Below are 27,766 nucleotides of genomic sequence, written 5' to 3' on the forward strand. Positions count from 1 at the left end.
ATATGCAAGCCTTTTTTCTTGCTTTTCAATATGTTTCTGTGAAGCAAAACTTTTTAAAGCAGCTTTTAAAATCCACTTTGAAAAAGAAAACCTAAAGTTCTCTGAATTGAAAATCTAACAGAAGAGGATACTCCAGTATTGGGTCTAGGCACATCAGCAGTACATATGAATATGTGGACCATTCTGTCTGTCTGTTGTAGGAAGGACCATATTTGGGCAGCCATAACTTTTATAGTCAGTTTTGAAAGTGTTCTTCAAAAAATCTTCAGTTCACCATGTGTGTGTGCACCATAAGAAAATCTCAGAAATTCCAAATCTCTTCTTTTATACCTTTTGTTTCCCTGTGTCTGTATTTGCACACAGGGGGACTTTTCTTCCTTCAAATGAAAACAGTCCTGTCATAGTTTCTGCCTGTAAAAACTTGCTTTATTTTCCCATTCAGCCTTTCTGTGCTTTACTTATGATACCATAAATTCTGTATGTTACCATTTCTGCCAAAGAAAAGCATTCTTTCACAAGATTCTTCAGGTTTTTCATTATACCAATTAGTTTCTCATCCTAGGACTGACAGTCCAATGCTGACCATTCATAGCTAGGAGAGAGTTAATAAAAGTTTTCACATTGCTTCTTATAGCCATTTACAGAGGGCCTCCTAATGTAGATGTAGGGAAAACTTTCCACCATAAGAATCTGTTTCTATGGATGAAAAAAAAATCAATGAATTCTTCAAAGGAAAGAGATGAGGGAAAGGCCATGTGAGGAGAAAGGAAGTCAGCCCATGTTGCTGATATTCTGCAGAGTAGCTGAGAAACATTAAGCATCTTAACACTCCAAAAGTGACCATCACAGAGCCTCTATGAATTTGAGCTAGGTCCTCTGCATATACCTTATTGTTGTGTAGTTTGTTCTTATGGAACTCCCACCACTGGGAGTCAGGGGTGTCTCTGACTCTGTTGCCTGCTCTTGGGACCTGTTTTATTCTACTGGATTGTCTTGTCCAGCCTTCGTATGAGGATCTGTGCCATGTCTTAGTGTAATTTGTTAAGCAGTGTTCAGTTAATATCCCTGCGAGGCCTGATCTTCTGAAGGGAAATGTAGGAGCAGTGGACCTGGAGGAGAGATGAGGTGGGAAGCTGGGAGGAGTAGAGAGAGGGGAGACTATGGTCGGGATGTGATGTATGACAGAAGAATTAAAAAAAAAAACCCACAAAAACGAAAAAGAGGAGATGACTTTGGATCAACTCTGTCTATTGTCCTTTCACTGTTGAGCAAAAGAAATACCTGAAGCTGAATACTTAACAAATGAAAGATGATTATTTACGTCACAGCTCTGGTGTATGGATGGGCATGGCACCAGTTCCTGCTGTGCTGTGGGAAAGGTCTTCTGGTTACATCACAGCATGGCAGATGCCATCACAAGGGCAACATGACCAAGAGGGAGAGATCACATGACAAGATCCACAGCCCTGAAGAATTAGGGACCTCCCTTTTACAAGAATTCACACTTACTCAGCATTAACCCCTTGTGTAGGTGATGTCGCCCTGACTGAATTACAGAACATGAAGCTCCTCTCTGACTGGTGGCCACTTATTATCTTCACCACATGAAAGGTCAAGCATATGCAGCTCTGGGAGACACACTCAATCCACATGCAAAGCAAAGCACAGTGTTCCCCTCATCTCACCATCAGCTGTATGAGCTGTACCTGCACCGTGGACCTGTTAAACATTTGCTTCATCATGAAAAGCCACTGTTCTTGCCTTAGAGAAGGGTGCTGGGTGCTAGTATTTGTGAACACAGAGAAAGACCAAATCCTACAGTCATACGATGCATACCATTACCGGGCTGCACAGCCTTTCACTGAGTCCTGCACTATGCCAAGTGTCCTGGTTCATGTTCTCCAGCACTCTTCGGGACAAACTGATTTTTCATTGTTATCTACACGGAACAAACTTCTTTAGACTGTGATCTCTGACAAATCAATTGTAGCTCCACCTGATCTCTTCCTCAAATCAGTTCAAATACCTTATGCATTTATGTCCCCCCGCCACCTTCCCCTAATTGCTGCTGTGCAGGTATTCCTCATTCATATTTTACTCACTAGTACAGGCAATGTTAGGGACGAATGTGCCTTCAAAGTGTCATTTTGTTCGGTCCGCTAAGAATTTATAAGGAAACGTTTGCCAGAGTCATTCTTTTTTATATTGTTTTTGTTTGGTTTTTTGAGACAAGGTCTCTCGATTTATGTAGCTCTGGCTGTCCTGGAACTTTCTATGTATATCAGGCTAGCCTTGAACTCACATAGATCCACCCACCTCTGCCTTCCAAAGTGTTGGGATTAAAGGTGTGTACCACTATGCCAAACTTTAGTGTCATTCTTTTTTTACCATCTTTATGGTGCAGGTTGAACATGTCTAGGATTTTATGTCATCTGAGCTCCATGAATTTGAGCAAAGCTTGCCCTCAGACTTACCTCTGATACTATGTTCTTGAGCAGTGGCCTTAAAATGAGTATGTTCAGAAATGTGTTTGCCCACAAAATGCTCTACTTTCTTATACGAATATGTATGGAATTCCCAGTAGAATCCCAATGCTTACTTTGCATGAGAAGATTGCTTTGAAAATAACTCTATACCTGCTGCAGGCCATAACTCTTTCTCCACATTTTTATTTCTTGAAATTACCTTCTTGCTTCATGTTTACCAACATTAGAACCCACCTTATTTGGTAACAAAAGATTATCTGGTTTACCCAAAAATCATCACATGTTTTGCCCTTCATTCTTTTTGCAACCTTATGGTAATTCCCTCTAGATTTTTGATCTTTGAAAGAATACTTCCAACAAAAGTTCTCAGTAGAGGTTTTTATTTTTTAACTTAACTTCTTCAAGGTCTGAGAATTTCCTGATCTGATGCAAGTCTACAAGTCTCTTACAGATTGCCTCTAACTAGAAGGAATTCCAAAACTAGAATGTTTTTAAGGATTTAATTAATTAATTATGTAAGCTGTTCTGTCTCCGTGTTTGCCTGCATGCCAGAAGAGGGCATGAGGTTGTGTGCTATCATGGAGCTGCTGCAAATTGAACTCATGACCTCTGGAAGAGCAGACAATGCACTTCACCTCTGAGCCATCTCTCCAGCCCTATAAAACGTATAATGTTTTATATGGCTGTTATTTGATGAAACTGGCCTTAGTTCTAATTCCAGCCAATTTGATGCTAATGGCTTTTGCAAAACATATTATTAGTACAAATGTTGCTATTGAGACAACATGAATAGGTAATGACATAATTGAGGTTCTCCATTTATGTCTTTCTCGTTGGTATATCAAGGATCATCACATCTCACATCTTATAGGACAGACCCAAAGGTTTGTTTTTCTCCATTGTCTGTTTAGGCCTGTAACAGTATTAATATCACTGATTAACTGAGTTCACTAGTTCAGAATCAGTACTTCAAACTCCTGCTATCCTCAGTACACATGGAAAAAAAATAACCAATTTCTGAAGAATTTGAAAAATAGGTGCTTACTGTTAAAGCAAGCAGTTTCCCATAGGTGAGATGAGCAGGGATGTGGTCAGTCTTGGATCTCAACGATTCCATGTACCAGTGCTCAGCTTCAGGAAGTTTACTTAGTCGCATGTATGCTTCACCTGGAGAGAGAATCATTAACGTCACATGGATGATACGATTTCTCACGTGTCAGTGCACACGGGGATAATGACAGGCAACATTTCAGAAATCCAGAAGAGCTTGGAATATCGCCAGGAAGGAACCATACATCATAAAGGAGACATATCTGACATGATTTAAACAGTATGCAATGTACATGTGGACTCAAATATCATAGGGTACACTAGAGAGATGGACCAGTGTCTGCCAGAGAGATGGACCAGTGTATGCCAGAGAGATGGACCAGTGTCATCCTGAGAGATGGATCAGTGTCACCCAGACTATCAAGAGCATGCGAGTTCAGATCCCCAGTACCCATGTATCCAAAGCTAGGTGTGGCAGTGGGAGCCTGTAACTTGAAGCTCATTAGACAATCAACCTAGGTGAATTATAGATCCTCAGGTTCCATGAAGGCCTGTCTTGAAAAGTAAGAGCAGAGGCCTGTTGAATTGACTCAACTGGTAAACTTGTTATGAAGAGTAACAACCTGAGCTTGATCCCAGATTCATATGGAGGAAGGAAGGAACTGATTATCACAAGCTGTCCTCCGACCTCCATACACACACTAAAATAAATGCCCCCGGCCCCCCCCCAAAAAAAAAGAAAAGAAAAAGGGCATGATGTAGTATAGATTTGGTTTTTAAACATGGAATTCCCAAAGATTTAGTTTTCAGGGATAACTGATTCTGTTATGCATTTCAACCAGCTATTTCTTAATTAGATTCATTTATTCTTTTTAAATCTATTTAGATAATGACTAAATGGACAGCCTTACATGAGGCTACAGGAAGAAGGATATGATTCTAGCCTCTAAAGTCTTCCAACTATGTAGAAGACGCAAGAGTAAATGAAATAGTTAAAATGTTTTTGAGTTAAACATTGCTGCTAGGCCAGGTACAATCTTACAATTTTAGCATTGAGGAGCTGAGATAAGAGGATAACAGATTATAGGTTATCCTGGACTATAGCAAGAGTTGCTCTTAAACTCTATGTGGCTATATTTTAATTTTCTTCAGCATTTTCAATGTTAAAACAGGTAAATGAAATTTAGCAAGGTCATTTGGAAAATCAATTAAAAGATGATGATTAACAAGTGAGGTCAGTTTTTACACACACAAAACAAATCCAAGGCCTTTCAGCCATTAATTTTTATTTTTCAGCTACTAAAATTTACAGCTAACTAACAACCAAGCAGGAAGGGGAAAAAAAAGGAGAAATAAATCCAAAAGTATACTAAGTGGTTTTCTTATTATCATTCCTATCTCCTTTATGCTGGAGTATAAAAGAAAACTCAGTAAGTAGAAAAATTATACTTTAAGATAACTTATATATTTAAGTTAAATAATATAACTTTAATAGTATTGGCAAATGTAGACACTGTCCAGTTTCAGAGAACAGGTGAGGCTAGTCACTTCTTTTATTACCAAGCAGACTTTTATGACTAGCCATAATCATAATGGTATTTCCTAAACATGTTACCCACATTGGTTATGCATTTTTAATTCAAAAAACAAGCAAACAAACAAACAAACATATTCTTTCCTTTTTTGTTGTTGTTATTTGGGGTTTTTTTTGTTTGTTGTTATTTTTTTTTCACACTACTATCATGACAAATAGGTCTCATGAACTGAATTGGCTCTTGACCTTTGAGTGCCCTTTAGGTGGTTGGTTGGTAAAAAGTACTGGTGTCAAACAATAGGCAATATTCAAAAACTGTATGTTTCTACCCAAACCTATCATTTGTTTCCAGTTTTAATAACAGTCCTTAAACTCAACTCTCATGAAAGTGATAATTTGTAAATGTCTGAGGTTTTGAACCATGAAATTTTAACATGCTGACATTTGAGATTGACTGGATTAAGCCATGTGATAAGGGTAAGATGCCAGAAACAGTGATATCCATACCAGAGCCTAGATTAGAAGATGGGTGTAGGAACATTTTCAGTAGCAGTGGCAGGATATAAATGAATGCTGTCCAGTGTTTCAAGATTGTGAAATAATTACCTGCTTTTTTTGTTTTTATTTTTATTTTTATTTATTTATTTTGTTAAGTTTGAGAAAGGTTTTCTCTAAGTATCCCAGTCTAGACTGGAAGGCATGTTCTGCTAGCTCTGTCCTCCAAAGTGCTGGGATTGCAGGTGTGTGCCATCAAGCCTGGCAATACTTTCCTTGATTTTATTTTAACAGATCTACAAAAATTGACAATTTCAGATGGAGTTTTATTTTTTTTCCTGTTTTTTTATCCCTTTTCCTTACCATGTATGTTTACTTCTAAATAAAATAAGTGGTAATTGTTTTCTTTGATTAATGAACCACATCTTCCAGTGGGGAAAAATATTAGACATGATTTATATAACAAGCATAATACTGAGTTTTGAAAACTTGGATGCAATTAATGATAAAGTATGTCTGAACATTTATCTGTAAAAATGAATTATAAACCCAAAAGGGAGATGGGCTTACATTTTCAATCGACCTGAAATTCTACTTCAGCTCTTCATATTTTTCATGTCAGTACTTGAAAGCTATACAGCCATTGCATTTATTTATTAAAATTTTACTTTTAGGGAAAGTAAGTCTTATAGAAAAGTATTAAAGATTCCCTAGTCCTGGGGATTTTGAGATTTAAATCATATAAATTACATTTAACTTGTTCCCATGTAATAATAAAAACTCAGAAAATATTACATGTTATTTCCCTATCAGAAAAAATAGCAAAACATATTTTGAAATAAAATACTGATTTTTAAAGCATTAATAATTAGTATTGCTGCCTGGAGAGCCAGCCTCTAACACCACAGGGCTTGAAGGGAAATCCACAGATTTGGCACACACTAAACTATTTTATCTGTGGGGATTAGGGGAAAAGACACTAATATACTCTCTTGATGTTTTCCTTCAGACCTCTTCTTTATTCCTTTTTTTTTTCAATCTCTATTCCTTATTTTCCTGGTGATTTCCTTCTCTCATTGATGTTTTCCTTCTAATTCTATCTTTATTCTTAATGTTTCCATTCTAGTTCTTTCTAATTCTCTCATTCTTGATTTTTTTTTCCTTCTAACTCTCTCGTTCCTGATGTTTTCCTTCTGACCCATTTTAACTCTTTCATTCTTGTCCTTGTCCTTCCAACTCTCATCCTTGAAGTTTTCCTTCCATCTCATTTATCTCTATCTCTATCCTTTCCCTTACAGCTTATATACCCCAGCAAAATCTTTCAGGCAATATAAAAATTACAATGTAGTTACATTCTGTTTTTCAAGTGAATGATTACAACGAATACAAAATAAACAGTAAAAAGTAGCATGTTTTCCACAACCCTTACATGATTACACATTTAATATGTTACAGGTGAAAACCAAATTATCCCAAGAACCCACGTACATTCACATGCAAGCAACTTGTTATAGATTAACTATGTGGGGAAGCAAGATATTCTTCTCAGCCAGGTCTTATACTAACAGGCCACAGTTTTGCAGTTACAAAGAAAGGGCCAATTACTTTATTACTTATCTTGAAAATTAATCTTATAAGGAATCTTAAAGGAATCTCAAAGCTAAACTTCTATATGAAAAAGAATCAGTCAGCTCTACTTTAAATCTTTGGGGTGCATAACCACTCATCAACAGTTTCTTATATCAGGAGATTAAGAGCAAAAATGGACACAAGGAATTAATCATCCCCTTTGATCACCAACCAAACCTAACAAGGAAAGTGGGTCAGCTAGTGACAATTGGGCTGCTTTGTATTTTTTTTTACCCTAATCTAATGAATCTATAACTCAGCTATATTTCCTTGTGAAGTTTAGAATGTTTTCTGGGTTTTTTCATCTCAAAGATATTATCAAAACATCTGATCTAACCCAAAGTTATTTTAAGGCTTTGTTTCAGGTAATGATGAACCACAAAACTTGTGACTACATCGTTCAGAATTAAGAGAATTAGAGGCAGCTGGCTCATGGGGACTAATTGTTTTCCTTACTCATTAACCTAATCTGTGATCTATGCAGCTCCTTAGGTGAAACTCATAGGCCCTAGCTGTGTGACATTTCCTTGTATTTATTTTTATTTATCAAGACTCTGTAAAAAGCTATCATTATTATCATCAATTAGACAATACAGCTTAGGGGGGAATCATTTTCAAGACAATCCACAGATAACAATGCCCAGTAGAACAGGACGTTTCCATGAGATAAACATAACTACATCACAGGCAATAGGGATCTCCCATTCACACCATGCCAGATCCTAGGGAAAGAACAGCAGCAAACACATAAAGGCACAGCAGAAGCAAAAGACATTCTGGAATTGTGGTGATATTTTGTTTGTGATCTAAGAAATAAAGCTTGCCTGAAGATCAGAGTGTGGAGCTAAGCCACTAGTTAGCCATAGAGGCCAGGCAGTGGTGGCACACACTTTTAATCCCAGCTCTCAGGAGGCAGAGGCAGACTGATCTCTGTGAGTTCAAGACCACCTTGGGTTACACAAGATTGATCCAGTCTAAAAGAGAAACAGAGCCAGGCAGTGGTAGCATGTCGCTTTGAGCCCAGCACTTGGGATCTCATGTCTTTAATCCCAACACTAGGGAGGTGGAGACAGGAAGTGATATGGCTGGGCAGAGAGAGGAAGATAAGGTGGGAGGAGACAGGAGATCAGTCTCGTTTACAGGCTGAGAATTCAGTAGAGGTAAGAAGTGGCAGTGGTTTTCTCTTTTGTCTCTCTGATCTTTAAGCATTTGCCCCTATATCTGACTCCAGGTTTTTATTATTCAGACCAATTAGGATTTGTGCTACACGGGATCTTTGGTCTCTGGACTTGGCCTGTCTGAGACTGACCCATTAGAAAGTTTCCTCCTGGTGGGCTCACACTCTGAACTTCAATTGTCGCCTGCTTCTCCCTGGACATAGTCACTGGCGAATTAGTGTATGGCCACTTTCTTTAGTAAGAATTTGTAAGTAACATCAATTTGCAAGGCTCAAGAAATAGGGAAATGGTATGGTAGAGATTCGTAAATAAGATATATAATCATGGTAAGTGTAAGAAAAATAACAAAGTATCCTATATGCATCATAATACTTTATAATTTAGAAAATCTTATATATTCATTAATTGGATCTTAACAAGTGATGACAATACTCAGTATATTATACAGTAGAGTAGCAAGCTGGCAATGTCTGACATGTTCGCTCAGTCATCTTAGTCTGTACATCTGAGCATGTATAATTTTTTCTAATTTAGTCTCATCAAGGAATTTCAACATAACCAACTGCTCATAGCAGGTCTGCAGATGAAATCTATTCTGCAGTTTTATGGCTTCCTCTCACTGACTATAAAAGAATATCACTACTGGATTTTACAGATTAAAGGAACTACCTGTCCTCCAAAGTTGGGAGACAACCACACCTTCACGTTCATGGAATATCATTTTCTAACTGTGATACATTGGCCAGCAGGTTCACTTCCTTGCCTTAGGTTCATCTATTGAATTACAAGAATAAAAGGAATAATTATAAACCACGGCCGACCTTAAAAATGCTTCTTCATAGTCGGGTGTGGTGGTGGCGCACACCTTTAATCCCAGCACTTGGAAGGCAGAGGCAGGTGGATCTCTGGTGAGTTCCATGCCAGCCTGGGCTACAAAATGAGTTCCAGGACAGCCAAGACTGTTACACAGAAAAAAAAAAAAAAAAAAAACCTGTCTCGAAAAAAAACAAAAAAAAAAGCCAAAAGAAAAAAACAAAACAAAACAAAAGAACAACAACAACAAAAACAAAAAGAAGAAACAAGAGAGAAAGAAAAAGAAAGGAAGGAAGGAACAAAGAAAGACAATGTCTCTTCATACACACAGGTTATTTAATTCTTAAGAGAAATGTGTAGCACATAAGGCACACTTCTTCTGTTATCGTAAACCTACACATACACACAAGCATCCACACACGCAGTGTCTACAAAGGATGTTAAAAAAAAAAATCAAGATTCGAAACCTGAAATGCAAGAAAATGGAGGATAAATGAGATGTGTTAAGACAGTAACTCAATTACGACTTATGTGACAAACAAGTCCTTGCTACATCCCTGGCAGGGGCAAGGTTAGAGTTCTACAGTTCCCATTTCAAATGAACATGGATTTTTTTTTTTTATAGAGGAATGGGAAAAACTCAGGGGTGATGAGAGATTTGGGCAGGACAATTAACAGTCCTAGCTTGGGACTGGAGAGAGAGCTCAGTACTTAAGAGAACTCCCTGATCTTGCAAAGGGCCTGGGTTCTAGTCCACCCACACAAATAGTGGCTAACAAATGTCTATAACTCCAGTCCCAGGAGATCCATGTTAAGAACAAGGTACATAGACATACATGCAGACAAAACACCCATATGCATAAAATGATAAAAAATAGATACTTTAAAAATAATATTAGCTTAATGATTGACTAGCTCAAGAGCAATTGTTTTCTATTTCATCAAGCATCCAGTCATATGTTTATTATTTATTGACTGCCTATTAATACCTTTATATCCTTATACGAGTCTTATACTTAAATTAACATTAATCTGGTTTTACACAGGTGACTGTGACTCAGACCTTAATATGTTAAAAGCTTTTTTTTAAAAAATATAGTGCCAAACTCAGAGAAAAAAAGTAAGAATTTTCTCTGCTTTGGGCTATAGAGAAGACTCAGAGGTTAATAGCTCTTACTGTTCTTCCAGAAGACCAAAGTTCTCAGCATCCATGTCGAGTGGCTCACAACTGCCTATAACTCCAGCTCCAGAGAATTCAATCCTTGCTGTGTGTGTGTGTGTGTGTGTGTGTGTGTGTGTGTGTGCATGTGTGCATGTGCGCATACACACACATACACACACAATAATTTAAAACAATTCCTTGCTCTCTCCCCTATACTATTCTACACAAATTCGACAAAAAAGTAATAATAATTACAAATGAGATGAAATAATCAAAGTATCAGTAGAGAATTTTCCCTATGGAGGGGCACACAACTAATCTTTTAAGCTTGATTGAAATATTGAAATTATAAGAACTGCTGAAAGGCAATGGCCCCAGGAAAGAAAGTTCAGGCAATTCAAAACAGAAAGGAATAGAGGTAGATAGTTGAAAAATGGCTGGTTGGAGGAGGGTTAAGTCATATTCTCTAGGACTATAAATTTTAACTTACAATAACATAAAAAAAGATTTATAGTCCCCAGGAGAAAAGAAGCAACAATGACAATTTTCCTTCTCATTCTAAAAAACAAAATGACATAACAGAGGCACTTTCATGAGGATAATAAGATTTTCTGTGTGGTGATGTCGCGATCGGGTTCACCACCCAGACGTGTTTCCGATTCCCTAGCAGACGAAAGGGATTTGGATGTCTCTAGGCTGGTTTCAGGCTGAGATAAACCAGTTTCATATGTAGAACAGATAATGTCACTCCTCCTAACAGCCCCGTTTCTACACAACTCAGGCAAAGGCCAACTCCTTGAGGAAAACAAATTGGGTTATCAACGACGTCATGGTCTAGAGCTCACTGATTCCTGTGTGTTTCAAATTATTTGGCAGCTCCTGCTTGCAGATAAGGTTGCGAGAAAGTAGTTGGAGAAATGATTAAGACCCTGGACAGGTTCTTGCTGACTTTATACAACTCTTTTGGTCACTCTTAACAAAAGTGATTTCCTACTGCTCAACACCAATATAATTGTTAAAGGTCTTTTAAAAACTTTGCTAACTTACATATCAACTTAGGTTACCAAGTGTAGACTGCAATAAACATACATATAATATAGTAAGTTGGCGTTTGTTGCTAACTTCACAAAGCACAAAATAAATTGATGATGCTTCCCAAACTTGATTTTAGGTGCACATAACACAACATAACAAAAACAATTCATTGTTGTTTTATTTTCAGTTGTGCCTATGTGGGTGGGTGGGAAAGAGAAAGAAAGTCTGTATGTGCCCCAAGTGTGTGCACTGCCCACAGAGGCCAGAAGCGGGCTCTGGATCTCCTGGAACAGAAATTACAGGTGACTAGGAGCTACCGGTGTGGATATTGGCAACTGAACCTGCAACCTCTGAAACATTTTGCTAGTTTAAAGCATTTTAGCCCATTTATATTTTATTTAAATTAAGACTATACCAGTTGCATCCAAACTTCGGTTTTCACAGTAAAGAGGTCACAACTCTCTTACTGTTTATTCGAATTAGTCTCCTAACTTTTCACAAACCTATTCTACTTTCCTGAGCAATTACCTTGTGTTGTAGTTACCTTTTAAAATAATGTCAACTTACTGTGGTATTGAAATAAACAAACATCAACGGAGTCTTGGACTGTCTTTTATACCATTCCCCTCACTCACTATCTCATACAAATGTGTATTGTCTTCTAAATTATATAGTTTCATTACTAAAATGAGTTACTTAACCCATATAGAATTATGAGGTGAGGCACATTTCTTATTTTATTTTTATCTAAAACATTTAAATGATCAGTGATCAACTTTTATAAACATTCCCTTCATACATAAGTATTTAATTCACGGCCACCTCCTTTGTTCTTATATCAACTGCTTTCTAATTACTCTATTTTTCCCCATATAAAGTAGGGTATCTCATCCATTATTCTTTAAATCTTCTAATAAATTCCTGGCGATTGTACCCAAACAGACTTTAGAAATTTTCTCCAAGTATTTGATCAAATTCTTTTTAAAATATTTATTATTGTTGCATTAAAATCTATGAACTTGGAGAGAAAGAGATCAATCAGTAAAAAGCATGAGAGCATGAGTTCTGGTCCCCAGCAGCCACATGATAAAATCCAGGTGTGGCTGCATTTGTGCATTTGTTACCCCAGTGCAATCTAGAGGAATGGGAACTGAGACAGGCAATATAGCCAATCCATGAGAACCGGGTCCAATGAGAGACTCTGTCTCGGGAGTTAGTGTTGTGAGTTTGCTTACCTAGGGCACTCATATATACACATGATGCAGTGTACAATGCAGGACACAATCATAAAGATTTGTGAACCTATTTTGTTAAAAGGTGATTCAACAAAGCAACGACATTAAGGACATCAAATATTAAATTGTTCATCTCTTCATCATGTCTTCCAACTTAAGTCCAGATCTCTGGTTCCACATCATTCCCAATTACTATCTGATGAAAAATTGATTGTGTTATGTATCAATTGGGATTTAGGTGTTATATTTTTGCTACATGTGTCAGAGCAGGGAAAACTCCAATAAATTCCTTTTTTTTTTTTTTTTGGGTATTCCTGAGGAAATAAATTATATGACATTAGTGTGAATTACTAGATGAGATTAGCTTGTTCGGATTTAAATTTTCAGGGTTTTTTATTTCATTTATTTGTGTGTGTGTGTGTGTGTGTGTGTGTGTGTGTGTGTGTATGTGTGTGTGTGTGTGTGTGTGTGTGTGTGTGTTTGTGTGTGTGTGTTTGTGTGTGTGTGTGTGTGTTTCGACTAGATGCATCTCTTTGTACCACGTATGCTTGCATAGGCCAGAAGAGGCATTAGAATTCTCTGGAACTGGAATGGCAGCTCATTTAGAATGGTCATGTGGGTGCTAGAAATTGAACCCAGGTTCTCTGGAAGAGTAGCCAGTGCTTTGAACTGAGCCATCTTGCAAGCCCTAATTTTCAGTTTTTACTTCAATGTCAGAAGCAACAATAGAAGAGTAGGAAGTCTGGTTATTATTTTTAATGTATTTATGCCACAACTTAGTTATTAATCTTCATCGCTGGTGTTTGTGACCCTCTGTTTCCATCTGAACCTTTTCTCAATCTTTTTTTTTGTTGTTGTTGTTTTTCGAGACAGGGTTTCTCTGTGTAGCTTTGCGCCTTTTCCTGGAACTCACTTGGTAGCCCAGGCTGGCCTCGAACTCACAGAGATCCGCCTGGCTCTGCCTTCCGAGTGCTGGGATTAAAGGCGTGCGCCACCACCGCCCGGCTCCTTTTCTCAATCTTATTCGTATAAAAACAACATAGTCTAGCTGACCCAGGTACTATAGCCCTGACTGGAAATACTCAATTGCTATTGCAACCAGCAGGGGAAAAAAATTCACATGATTCCAATTAAGGTTCCTTACTTTCTTACAATACATTTAACAGCTGAATAGAGGACTTGGAAGTAAAATCAAACATTTCCAGGTTTTAGATTGAGAGGTCATCAGGAACAGGTTAAACATGGAACTAACAGCATTGAATTTAAGAGAATGCTTAAATCCTGAAAAGCAGTTTTTCATCAAAGAAAATATACAGGGTGTGTGGGGGAGGTTGGGGGTGGAACCGAGTATGTATCACATTAGGTTTACTTAATCATCAAGACATGGGTTAAACTTCAGAAAAAAATTTAAAAGGTTCTAATTTGTAGCGTGAGGCTAAATACAGGAAACCCGTGATGTGCCGTCAAAATTGAAGTTGGAGAGAAGCCAAGACCCTGTGTCAATATTTCTCGACTTCCAGCTAGAGCTCCTGGTGTTCTTTAGGTTAATCAATTTCCTTTCTACTTTCAAGGAAATAAATCACGAAAATAATCAATTCTATTGGACTGGGGCCAATCCTATCCAGTGCTCAGAACCTTCAAATATTAGGGAGTAATAGCATGTGAATATGTGGGTGTGTGTTTTTGTGTGTGTGTTGTGGGGTGTGTGTGTGTGTGTGTGTGTGTGTGTGTGTGTGTGTGTGTGTGTGTTTGTGTGTGTGTGTGTTGTGTGTGTGCTCTTGTATATGTTGAGGGAGGGAAAAATCCTTCCCTTCATAATACAGTCCCCTTCAGAATTATGTACTAATACTAAAATACTCAAAAAGAAAAAAAGAAAGCACGCAAAGGGGTGCTAAACTAGTGTTTTAAAACAAAACAAGATTAATTTACACCAGAATAAAAGGAAAAAATGTGCACTAGTGTTGGGGGACCAGTGTTGGGGTTCAGCGCTGACCTGTTGAAGGGTCCCTTGAAGGGGGAAGTGAGGAATTGAGAAGTGCTAGGATAGGTAATATAGAAGGAGACAAAGAAAAAAGAGGAGACATAGGATAGCTTCAGGAGGGCCCTGGGTCAATACCCAGCTGCCTTGAGTTTATTTCTAATGGGTTTTTTATACACTAGCAAGGGGAGAGGCAAAAGACCTCTCCCTTTCAAGATCAAAACACGACATACAACCAAGTGTAGTCCCTTCAAAACACCTGATAACCACATCCCATGGCAAAGCATTCTGTGATTAGGCCTTGGTATAGAACACCTGATAACCATGCCTTTGCATCTTATTATACAGCCTTGGAGAGCAACATAAACTCTGAGACTCTGACGTTGAGTCAAATCACAAGTTGGAATCTTTGTGGGTTCCCACACACTAGCATGAGAAGATATAACACACATAATGTCAGTTGAATAGTATCAAGAAAATGATAAAGGACTCTCCTGTGGCCAGAGGAGTAGCATAAAATATTTTAAAAATTTAAAAGGAGTTTAAAAGGCATGAGTTTCATGTATATTCCTAAAACAAGTAATATTTATTGATAATATGGAATATTTTATTTATAATATAAATTATATATTACATTATATATATAAACTACAATATAGAGGAAATACAAGAAATTTAACATTTATCCTATTTTTATTGACCACTTGAGGATAAGATTCTACAACCCCTAAACCTTCCCATAATTAATATGTTAGCAACAACTTACTGACTAGAACAAAAGCCTGCACATTCTATTTGCTGTCTTTCTTCATTGTGAATAAGGCAATGTTCTCTCTCCATGTAGATAAAATTAGAACCCAAAGAAAAATAAAAGATCACTGGGAAAGTTAAATGAGATTTTTCTGTAAGAAACAACTTTTTCCAACCTGTTTGGAAAACCAGACACAAATGCACACATAGCATACAGAGAATTAGTAATGTATTTTATTTTAACATTCATTTTTATTATTACCATCGAGGCTCACATGTGTTGAAGTTTTCACAGGAGACTGAATAGACCTCAGAAGAATAGACTTTCTCCAGAGAGCTCACCCTCTGCCTCTGACTCCCTAAGCCACAGAAAAACCAGAATTCCTCTTCCCTAACATGGGCCATAAAAACCAAACAGCTTCTCCCCAGAAGCAAGCAAGAGATATGCTTAGAAAGGCCAATCTCTGCGATCCTTGAAGACAGTTACCCCGAGGATGCCTGCCCCATATCAAGTAGACAGAAGAAATTGTACAAAAACACAAGAAGGCTATAACATGCATCTTATGTGTATGGGTTTCCCTTCCATAATTAACCATTGCATCAGATCCGTCTGTCTGTCTAATCCATTTCTGTATGTCTGTCCTAGCTTTGTCAAACCAGGATAAAGACAACGTCCCTCACGTCTATGGGCTTTTCTTTCTGAAGCTTTCTAGTCACAGACAATTGATTCAAATGCTTGCTCTACTTTTGACAGACTCTTAGAGGTGAGGATAGGTACCCCATATTTCTGTCTTTGCAGTTGCCTATTCTAAGTGCATGCAACATTAACTTCTCATTTCTTTGACCTGACTTTTCAAGATGCCATCTTTTCACGGAAAAAAAAAAAAATTTCTTCCACACACTATGTCTATCTAGAAAATTGACATCAAACTCTGCATCTTTTAGAATGCCAGATTTGCAAGGGTAATGAATTTTGCAGTTAAAATAGTGCTTCAATTTGTGAAATGCAGTCCAACGTGTATTTACCACTGGGTAAAAGATTCACCCATGGCTATTATCCTGCAAAAGATTTAAAAATATACTTTTTTCTCATTTACTTCTACTGATGCGTCAGAAAATTGATTTTTGATTTTTGCAAACAGAACCCATGGTAATTATTTTGGAAATCAGAGAATAGAAACACTATAATTAGATATTAATTTGAGTATATTCATTTCCTTAGAATTTGATTTTAAAATTAAAAAAATTGAGCTTCATTCTTTTTCTTTACCACAAACTGGCAAAAGTATGAATTAATGTAACAGGTGGGCTTCTGTGGTTTTAATAGCAATGAAATATAATCAACTGTCTCATATCATATTTCCAGGAAAGTGAGTGATATTGAGACCTTAGCAAGGTCCTTAAGCAGACATACTATTGACATTCAAGTGTTCAGACTCCCCAAAGGGACTGTATATCTTGCTGTCTTGTGTTTAATTGAAACTTTAAACAAAATATATTACGTACTTAATGCAGCTGAACTGGATGCTGCCCTTTGTAGTGTACAGAGTAATGCCTAGCAAATCGAGGGTTGAAACCACAGTACATAACGTGGATGTTATGTCAAGCAGAAAATAAAAAGTACAACTTAAGCTCCTGCAGTCAAATGAGAAACGAACATCTGTAGTTTTGTGTTCATAAATTTTATGAATTTATTGTATTGAGAAACAGCCAAAAGTTTATGACTTCTCCTACCTTGTTGACTGTTTAACTTCCTAAGGAAATTTTTCATGTCTCTCAAATCTACATTTGCCTTTATTTATCTTAAAAATTAGAATAGTATTTAGGGAGTTATAGAGATTAATACCTAATCCAATTATATATTATATAATCAAAATTAAATATTTAGGACTGACATACAGATTCTCAAGAGTGTCAGTGGAATCAGTTCCGAGAAAACCTCCAGAATTACAGACAGGAAAACAGGAGGCAAGTGAAGCTTAACGTTGCTGGAGTGTTAACGCTTCCACTCGAAAGGTGGACAGTTCAAATCTCCTACAGTTGAAAACCAGCTCTTTCCCATCAGCATGCCCACCACGCTGAGCAATCTTCTTAGGAGAAACTGGTCACAGACCATGAAACATGCAAAGTATCACAAGAAAATATCAATCTGGACATTCTCCAAATATATTCTGCAACACAGCATGGTGCTAAAGATACAGGACAGGGAGGAAGGAGCTAAGCAAAGAGGAGAGAGAGAGGAAGAAGACAGACTACCACCCATGACTTTTTTTTTTCAATGAAGTTAAAAACATACTATACAGGAGGCTAAGTGGGAAATGAATTGCTATCCAAATTCTACCAAATGAACTCAGCATATAATTTACATATTTCAGGAAAATGGAAGTGATAAAGTTTGCCTTTTGTCACTAGAAGGTTTATCAAGGTTCTCCTCTCGAGGGTTTTAATTTTTTTATGTAAATAACAGCCGAATGGTCCCTGAGAGTTATTAAGACACTTAACTCTTACATGCTAGCTACCTTCTCAAAAATAGAATTCTAAAATTTGTACAAATTTACGGTACCCAAAATTTCCCTAATAAATTAACTGTATTTTCTATTCACTGCTGTTTTTTCCACACTCTGTGAATACTCCACTACAATTGGAGATACAACTCTCCTATATAAATACTTTTTAAGATTGGAAAATTAAAGCAAAAGGTTCATCTCTGCTAGAGATTTTTTACATGAGGCCTGAGGTTAAAAAAAAAATGTTCTTTGTATTTGAGACTTAAAAAAAAAGAGGAGTGCATATAAAACAAACAAAATTGGGAACCACCAGAAGATGTTCTAAGCACTATTGACAACACCAATGGCTAACTGGACAGTAAAGAACAAGGAGGCATGATCAGGACGCTGATTGAAAAAGCCACATAGTTTCTCCTTGTTGATAAATGCACATGACATATTACTAAGATGCATGCTTAGAGAAATGGGAATTGTGAGTATGTGTGGCAATAGCGACCCCAGGACCACATTGGAGAGTCTAAAGCTGAGTTGCTCTTATTTGGTTTTTTTTTTTTTTTTTTTTTTTGGTTTTTCGAGACAGGGTTTCTCTGTGTAGCTTTGCGCCTTTCCTGGAACTCGCTTTGGAGACCAGGCTGGCCTCGAACTCACAGAGATCCGCCTGGCTCTGCCTCCCGAGTGCTGGGATTAAAGGCGTGCGCCACCACCGCCCGGGTGCTCTTATTTGTTTTATTTGTTCCAGTCAGCACAGCACAGTAAAGAGATGTTTTAAGTGATCCTAATTACTCAATCCGTGATTATAGAACACACTGATTAGATTGGAAGCCTCCTTCTCTCTTATCAGGCTGTATTACCAAAATGAAATGGACTAAATAAATCACTTGTATAATTAAAGTAAACAATTACTTTGCATTGAGAATGCACAGTAATTTTATTTTCGATAGTAAATAGGCTTAAAATGACCTCTGGGATTGGAAGAGCTCAAACTGATAGAAAAACAATAGGAAGTTACAACCTAATTGGGTTTTCTATAATCCTTTAGAATCATTCAACTGCAGTGTCAAAGCAGAGATAAGGGAAATGAACAGTTCTGAGAATGAAGAGGGGACAGGAGGTGTTCACAACTATTCTGCACTGAATCTTTATATGCTGCATATTTAAGGCATCAGCTATTAACCACAAGGCTGTAAGTGTCGTGTTCTTTATAGCTGATTGTTTTAATTTTTACTTGTTTTTAAAAGCAAAGTTGTAATTCTAGCAGTAGGGAGATGGGGCAGGGGGATTTCATAAAGGAAAGGGTGAGCCAGTCTGGGTGACACCAACTGAGTGCACAGGGAAGCTTTGAATTTAAATCAAGAAGTTATGTTTCTGCCTCCAACATAAACTGTAATACCAACAGTTGAACATGGTTCTTTGGGAGTTAATTTCCTATCTTGGAAAATAAAATAGATTATGTTATCAGAACTTTTAAGACACAACTCTTTAACGTCTGATATTCCAAGATAGTTATATACCTGATGTTTCAGAGATAAAGATAAGGAATTGAGATCCAATAAATACCTATAAGGGTTGCCAGAACAAAAAATATTTTTTTTTTACTAAGAATAGAGGGAAAATCCAATATAATGAAGAGAGAGAGAGAGAGAGAGAGAGAGAGAGAGAGAGAGAGAGAGAGAGAGAGAGAGAGAGAGAGAATTAAACCAACTGGAATTAATAATTGTGAAGTTTTATTTTCAATTATTACAGACAATAGTATAGGGAAGATTTTGACTTTGGTTGCTGAAAAAGATGGGAACACTAACCTCCAGAGAAAAAGTGACTGTCACTTGACTTTTCTTAACTTGAACTTTGAAGGCTTGAAACTCTCCATTATTATATAATAAATATATAAAGACAATAATCCTATCTATGGAGTAATATTTATTCTATTAAGTAGAGAAAGATTTGACAGCCACCCACTCTTGGAGGTAGGAGCCCTATAGAAATGATGGCTGTTGCAATGGAGGGCCAATTTATAAAGCATGTATCATGGCAGATATCCAGGCCAATATTTCTATACCCATTATTTTAATCAATTTTCAAATGGGTGCTACTGTCACAGCTAGCATATGAACAAGAGCACAAAAGCTGTCTGATTAAGTAGCTTGTCATGCACACTCACCTAGAGAATGTCAATCTGAACCCAGGCTCTCTCATTTCAGAGACTACCCTACACTGAGATCTGAACTGCCATCTCAACCCAACTTATTATCTCAAGACTCAAATAAGTACTTCAAAATTAAAGTCACATAACTGTCTGGAGGCAAATTTAACACCCACCTTATGACCTGGTCTCTCAACATTTTATGTGTTCACATACCTTATCCATTCAATTAAAAGTTTAACTTTTGCTTGCAAAATGATATATAGTGTCTGTTTGTTATATTTCTGAACATTTGCAGTTCACCTAATTTTTCAAGGAAGACATTCCCCTATTACTGACTACCATACCTTGGTCCTATGGAATCAAAGTTGAATAATACGACTATATTTTGGATTAATTGTGTGTTTATGTATGAATAGCCATGGTAAAATTCAATAAGGAGTCTTAAAATATGGAGAACTGAAGTTGAGGAACAAATTAATCAACCCTGCTTTGAATTACAATGAAAGTGGGAAAATATGCCCATCTGGTATTCAGAGCAAGCGAAATGACACACAGTCCTAAAATGTTCAAAAGAAGGAAAAATCTAAAGGACAAGCTAGAATTTTCTAAAACAACTTCAGTGAATTTATTAAAACAACATTCCCATACAGTTGCATTTTACATGCATTGCATTAGCTCCCCTACATTCTAAATCAAAGACAAAAAAGAATAGAAACACACACACACACACACACTCGTACACACGTACACACGTATGCATGCACGCACGCACACAAGAAGCAAGCACAAGGGCTTAGAGATGGTGGCCCTGAAGGGGTAAAGAAATGAGACCTGTAAAAAAAAAAAAAAAAAAAAAAAAGAATACTTGCTGGCTGAATCTAGCCAGACATTATAATCCATCACTGATCCCCAAAGGACACTAATAATATGTAAATGTGTGAATTAGAAAACACAGTCAAGGCTGTTGATAAACTTGATAGGATAATCAGCACATGCTGACAGACTAATGAAACTGATGAACTGATAGGGCAGCTTATCTCCCAGGCCATTTTTTTTCCCTTGTCAAACGGAGGCTAATCAAAATGTATTAGGAGTTAAAGCAAACACTCAGGGGATTTAACCCATTTGATTAGGAGGTGAATTCACTCTGAGAAAATTATAGTTTCCTGAACAAGCCAAACTATAAAACCTGACCAGCTGACAGATCTTCACATAAAATCAAACAGAAGGCAGCCACCATAATTACAGATAGAATCCGCTATTGGAAATCATATTAGGGTCCTCCCCTAGAAAATTGTCAGGATGATTTTCAGAATCTGAGCAAAGAGACTACTTCCTTCCATAATGGAAAATAACACAAAGAGCCAGACAATGGCTCCAGGGACACACTTATCTTCTTCAGGCTGTGAGAGCTCAGTGTTCTTGTAACCAAAAGAGAGGCAGGTCCCAAGGTACCAGCTCAACTCTCAATCCAATTTATTTACATAAAATAATTGAATGAATTTTCTGAAATCACTAACTGTTGAGAATACTAGCACTTCCCATTAGCAATAAAGAGACCACATGCAGTTTGTCACCAAGGAACTCAAAACCTAAACCCAATTTCAGCAAAGATATCTTATTTGACAATTGATTAAAAACTGGGAGCTAAAGTTATGAATAAAATCAAAGTAAAATCACTCTGCCTCTTTGGATAAAGCTTGAGGAAGCAGACCTTTTAGTATGTATTAAAAATATCCAGCATTAAAATTGAAAAGTCTAATAAAGTCACCCAGTCTAGGCACATGTGGTGTTCCTGTGTATATTCCACTTATGAAGACAGATGGTAAAATGCTTGAGAGTAAAAGACACTTCTTTAATTCAATAAAAGCTTGAAGGCAAAAATATATTTAATGAAGCTAATCTTTACCATGGAGTGATTATATTAAAGAAGAAAAAGAAATATCTAGTGTCTTCTTTGATATGGGCATTCAATCACTCTAATGCTGAGTAGGCCAGCTGGAGATGCATCTCCCAGAGACATAGAATGGCATTATTAACCTCTTCTGAGTGAGATTTTCTTTTCAGTTAATTGCAAACTATACTGTGCCTCATCCCATCTATGAACTCTGTCTACACTTCCTGTCATTTAAGAAAAGAAAAGAATTTGAGGGGTTTTTTTGTTTGTTTGTTTTTGCAATTTACACATGTTCAAGTCATGGAGCATTTGGGACTTTGTTCGAATGCACAACCAAGCAGCCAGTATCAACTTTCTCAAATCATATGATTTATTATGAATAAAAGCCTATAGGTCACACAGCCGAATCCTATTTATTTCATATATACGAGGGAGGTCTAGAAATATCAAAGGACTTAATCAGGTTTAATGAATGGTGGGTCTGAGTTTGCAATTTCGACTTTTCAGGGAAAGGAATACTTAACTGGAGGACAGAAGCAATCCTTCTCATCTCCAATTCCTGGAAAGAGTCATGCTAACCCATTAACAGGGCATCGAGACTACATGGACATTTTTCCAAGACTCTATTGCTGAACAGGTAGTTCTTAGATCTACCATCAAATAGCTGTGGAAACAATTCCCTGAGCAGTTAATGGATTAATCAAGGGGGATAAGATCTTGATTAGTATTTCCAGTTCTTCACTTCTTGAACCCACCAGGAAAAAAAAATCTACATCCTAGATTTACATACATTCTGATTGGCAAAGAGAATTAAGTGGATTACTCAACACAGGAAGATAAACAATGGAAGTAGCATATTTACCATGTTCACAAACTCATTCTAGCCTCAAATACTATTTTGAAAAAAACTACAGGGACCCAAGACCTCATCCATAAAAGCAACACAAGTTGACTTAGATAGTCTCATCTTTTACATGCATCAAAGCTCGTGTGTCTCCACATCACTACAGGCTGAGTATCGAGAATCTTCTGATAAAGTGAATGATATGCTAAAATTATTATACATCTGATAAATTCATTGACATGAAAACATATTCTATGCAGACCTAAATATAACCAATACTTACAGATATTACAAGATATAACTTTCTCATTCCGTATAGTTTCAATAATTGCTTGGTACCCAAAAGGCCTTGAGAGTCCCTTGAAAAAAATATGGAATTCAGCAAATGTGTTGCACATTGTATTAGATTGTCTCTTTGCTCATGTCCCAATGAAAGCTCTGCCACAATCTGGATGACACACAGTGTGAGCATTGTTCTGTGGTTACTAATAAGATAGTAGAAGTCCTCTGCACGTAAACACAGGTTCTTCCTTCTCCACAAGCCCCTGACAATCAATTAAAACAGTTGTACTTACCCATCATGTTATATAAGCTCTGGGGGGCAAACTGCCTTGGCATTTTCTGAATTGCTTCCTTATATACACTCAGGGCTTCCTAATTTAAGGAACAAAAAGATAAATCATCATTAGAGGACAGGGATAGTCACTGCAAGTAAGATAATAATGCTTCTCCAAAGTGAAAACTACCCACTTCTGTTTCGGAATGGTTCACCAGAGGAAAATAATTGAACTGTCCTTTGATATTGCACTGCCTTAATTTCACGAGTGAAAACAGCCCAGTGAGGAATGCCACATAAAAATTTAGCTTAACAAGGAACTGAATGTTGGCAACGCTCTTTTAATATAAATTTTCCAGTTCGCACAGATTACTCAATAAGAAGAGTTAAAAAGCATTCATACTTGGAAGTTACTCATTAGTCCCCATCCCAAGTCTAGGCTTTAACTCAAGCAACCTGTGAGGTAGACCCAAAGTGCCAGCAAGCAAATAATTCTTCCTACTGACAATATTCACTGAAACCGTTAAAAGGAGTAGTTCTAGAAGATGCATCTTCTTCACCATATTGCAGTCTTTTTTTTTAAACCGGTGTTTTGAGACAGGGTTTCTCTCTGTAACAGCTGTGGAGCTCGCTCTGTAGACCAGGCTGGCCTTAAACTCAGAGATCCATTTGCCTCTGCCTCCAGAGAGCAGGGATGAAGGGCAGGTGCCACCATCACCTGCCTTATACTGCAGTCTTAAGATGTATAAAAGTATGCAGGTGGGATATAGAGATGTCATGAGAAAGGAAACCTTAAGGGAGGAGGGAGATCAAGGATGCGATGCAGACATGGTTTCTGTGAGTAAAGAGTGTGAGGGTGGGTCACATAATTTACTAAACAATATTTTGCTTACTACTTCCTCCACCATCAAAAATACATTATTTTTATTCAACTGTTTTTAAAAGAATTAGGAAAATAGGTAGCATTTAGATCAAGTTATATTCTTAATATTCAGATTACAAATAATATCCTTTTTTAAAAAAAATATCAAACATGGAGTAAGAGGGCAATGATTCTAGAAACCGCATATTTGGATCAGAGAAATGGTGGGCTATGTGTGTACTAATAGTCGCTACATCTATCAACATACATTGAAATATGAATATGTTAGCTTTTCAAAAGACTGTAGTGGCCCCAGGAAGGGGGGTTGCAGGTTAGACAACACAGGAGGGCAGGGAGGTGTGGACTGACCTCATAGTGTCCTTGCTCGTGATAGAGCTTGCCCAGGTTGTACAGACAGCTGGTAACAGAGCTCTTATGTGCATGAGGGTCCTTCAGGTTTTCATCTGGAATCTCAGAACACTTCAGGAATGTTCGCCGGGCTTCTTCTGTCTTCCCCTGATTCATCAGAATAATGCCCGTGTTTAAATATGCAGCTGAGAGGGGAAAAACAGAAACAGAAAGTGGAGGTGATACACACCGTGGATAAAAAGGTATATTGGCTTTGTCTCTGTTCCAGGGGATATTTATTATTTATTAAAAAAATAAAAATTACTAAATATGTATGGAAAAAAAACACAGGGTCAATTATGATAGCAATAACCCCAAGTGTTCCTAAAAACATAATTGTATTCTCATTCAACTGAATTCCACAGATTTTTTTTAAGCTCAAAAATCTAGTTAAATAAAAGACTGAGCTATCAGAATACTTGGAAAAAACTGGAAATGGCATTAAAGAATGAAATTCAGAGAGAGAAAGAGAGAGAGACAGAGAGAGAGAGACAGAGAGAGAGAGAGACAGAGACAGAGAGAGAGACAGAGAGAGACAGAGAGAGAATTGTAATATTAACAAATATTTACAAATAGGACTACCACACATTGCTGCTTTCTTTGAAAGGCTTTAACATACAGAGATAATTATTACAAATGGGAGGAAATAGTTGAAAGATTCCAAACCTTCAATACTACTTACAAGCCAGAGTAGGCCTGCTCCCGACGGCCAGTTTATAATAATGCAATGCTTCTGTAAACCTGCTGTTCTCCTGGAGCAGCAACCCTCTGCATGAGGAGAACAGAGACACTGAAAGGGGACTGTACTACTCAACAGAAAACCACACATTTTCCTTCTATATTCCACAGGTAAAAATGGTCAACAGCCCCATAAAAATGCTGACCTGGCACCATAAAACTCAATTCTAAATGGAAGGAAATGATCTCTCAGGAGGGAAAAAAAAAATCCTACACAGGTATCCATGTGTCCTTGTTCCATGAGAAAGTATTAAGAAGGATTTTCAAACGGACTTCTGTAACCAATAAACTTTCCCCTCGCCAGACTTCATCCCCTCCCACCTGAATTGCTAGCCACCTGGATTTCTGTTGGGAGCACACACATTTTCTCATCACTGCCCCAAGGAAACCTGCTGAAAGCAGGGATATACACACAGAAACAGGAGATGCCTCCCTCAGTAGCTGTTGCTGGGGCAATATTTGTTCATAACTCTCCCAAGGGCAAAAGGCTAAAAGCAGTCTGATTCGATGGCAAAGGCCGAGTCAGATGCAGTAGAGAAACTAAAGGAAGAACTGAAGGCCATTTACTTCTATGCTGCTTGGTTGTGGTCAAATAAACATGAATTTCAGAATACTTTGCAAATTTCCATCTACCAAGCAGAAACACATCTTCTTCTCCAGACCCCTCAGACTTTAGGGACCTCTCTATGAGGCTCCTTAAATAGTAGCCACATGTATTAACCAAGCCATTCCAAACCCCACCCTTATGACATCAATGAAAATCAAGTATAACCATTTCTATGAAAATAAGATGTCAGGAAACGGAACTAATTAGAAAGCCTCCCACAGGGCTTTGGTTTAGGCCCATGCTCTTGCACACAGCAAGTATCTTACAGACATAAGGTACATCTATTGGGCCAAGGGCTGCTGTTATGATGCCAATTGCAGACTCAACTTGGCAGCTTCCTTGGCTTTGGAAAGAGGAGTAAAATGGAGGCCCGGGAAAAGAAAAAGCTATTGTCAGAACATGCTTTTGTCGAGTATTGCTATGGCTAGGAACGCTTGAGTGTCTGCCAAGGGCTCATGTTTCTTGGGACCCTCAGTGGAGCACAGCTGGCAGGTGATGAGACCTTTGGAGGATGGGGCCTGGTGGGAGGAGCTTAATTGCCTTCTGAGGCCTAAAAGTTGCTAATGCTGATGTCCTAGATTGCATTATGAAGAGATTGGTTATTCAAAACTCAACAAATGAACAAACAACAAGGCTGCCCTCCCCGTGTTATGTCGTGTGTTATGTTAGGTTATGCTATGTTATGTTATGGCTCCATGTCTCACCATGTGGACCACCTACTTATGTGAACTGCCCACTCAACTATAGTCATGGAAATTGCCAACTTCATTTTCCTTCCTGGATTCCATCTTCCCTTAAATTTGGCAACATATTTCTCCTAGCCTTCTTCATTCGTGAGACCATTCTGCGCAAAATGAAAACCCTGGCTACTTCTTCATTCATATACTGCTTTACTGGAAGTTGGTGTTCCACAGTAGTTTCCATCTCTGCTCTTCATAAACGGTCTGCACGTCATCATGCATCCATGTAGTGTGTATAGAAGGGCATTGCCTTCACCACTGAAGCCATGATTACTCTCCTGACACCAGATAGCGGACTGAGTTATCTAAGACCTAATTGGAATACCCAAAGACAACGCATCGTAAAAGTAAATGGAATAGTAGCTCCTGCTCAAAATTAAAACAGTAGGTAGAGAGATGAAAAAAATTAAACAAGCAAACAAACAAACAAACAAAAGCCCACAACCTCTCCTTAGATTGATAGCATCTTCAGGATCAGCTGGTAAAACCAGAAAGCTGAGTGTCATGCCTGATCTCCCACTGTTTTTCACAGATACGTGCTTTGTAAAGTCTCCAGAGTCACTGACTCATATGCTATGGGCTCTTGCTTGTCCCTGAGGTTCATCTTTATAACTCTGTTAGAACCCTTTTTATCTTTCCTACCACCGGAGCAACTGAAAAAGCCCACTAATTAGTCTCTACATAATTACATTTCGCAAGGGCGAATATGCTATCAGGATAGATGGAGTGAACGTGTTGGGGATGTGCATGGATCTGACTCTGTGCCTAAAGCCGATATGCCTGGAGACCGATGTACTTGGCCTCTTGGGATCACGATGCTGATTCATTATATTCTGTCACCTTCCAATTCATAAAATACACACAGAGCAGAGAATGGCACGCAGTGTGATAATAAAACCCTCACAATCCTGCCCTGGCTCATCAACGAAATAATGAGTGAGCTCAAGTCAGGTAGCCACTGCAACTGATTTGCAAGGGCTAAGGATTTCACTGATCACTTTACCTTTGCTATGTATGCTGCAAAAAGTAAACAAGATTTCAGATGCAAACAGTGTTCCAGGATAATGAGGAGGAAAACAAACGACATGGAAATTACTACAATTGAAGGCAGTGGGATAA

At 37.7% G+C, this 27,766-nt stretch overlaps 1 protein-coding gene across 1 annotated transcript in view; it reads right to left on the reverse strand.

Annotated features, from left to right (window-relative positions):
- The window catches only part of Tmtc2 (transmembrane O-mannosyltransferase targeting cadherins 2), a 412,694-nt gene that overhangs the window by 131,319 nt on the left and 253,609 nt on the right, over positions 1-27,766 (reverse strand). The window contains exons 5-8 of the mRNA XM_052753250.1: positions 25,245-25,330; positions 24,524-24,708; positions 23,312-23,390; positions 3,532-3,653 (exon numbers count right to left, since the gene is read on the reverse strand). Coding sequence (XP_052609210.1) covers positions 3,532-3,653; positions 23,312-23,390; positions 24,524-24,708; positions 25,245-25,330 — 472 coding nt within the window. The remainder of the gene's footprint in view (positions 1-3,531; positions 3,654-23,311; positions 23,391-24,523; positions 24,709-25,244; positions 25,331-27,766) is intronic.

The sequence above is a fragment of the Peromyscus californicus genome, unplaced genomic scaffold, assembly GCF_007827085.1.
Source record: "Peromyscus californicus insignis strain IS unplaced genomic scaffold, ASM782708v3 Scaffold_24__1_contigs__length_46423439, whole genome shotgun sequence".
In the NCBI taxonomy this organism is placed as follows: Eukaryota; Metazoa; Chordata; class Mammalia; order Rodentia; family Cricetidae; genus Peromyscus; species Peromyscus californicus.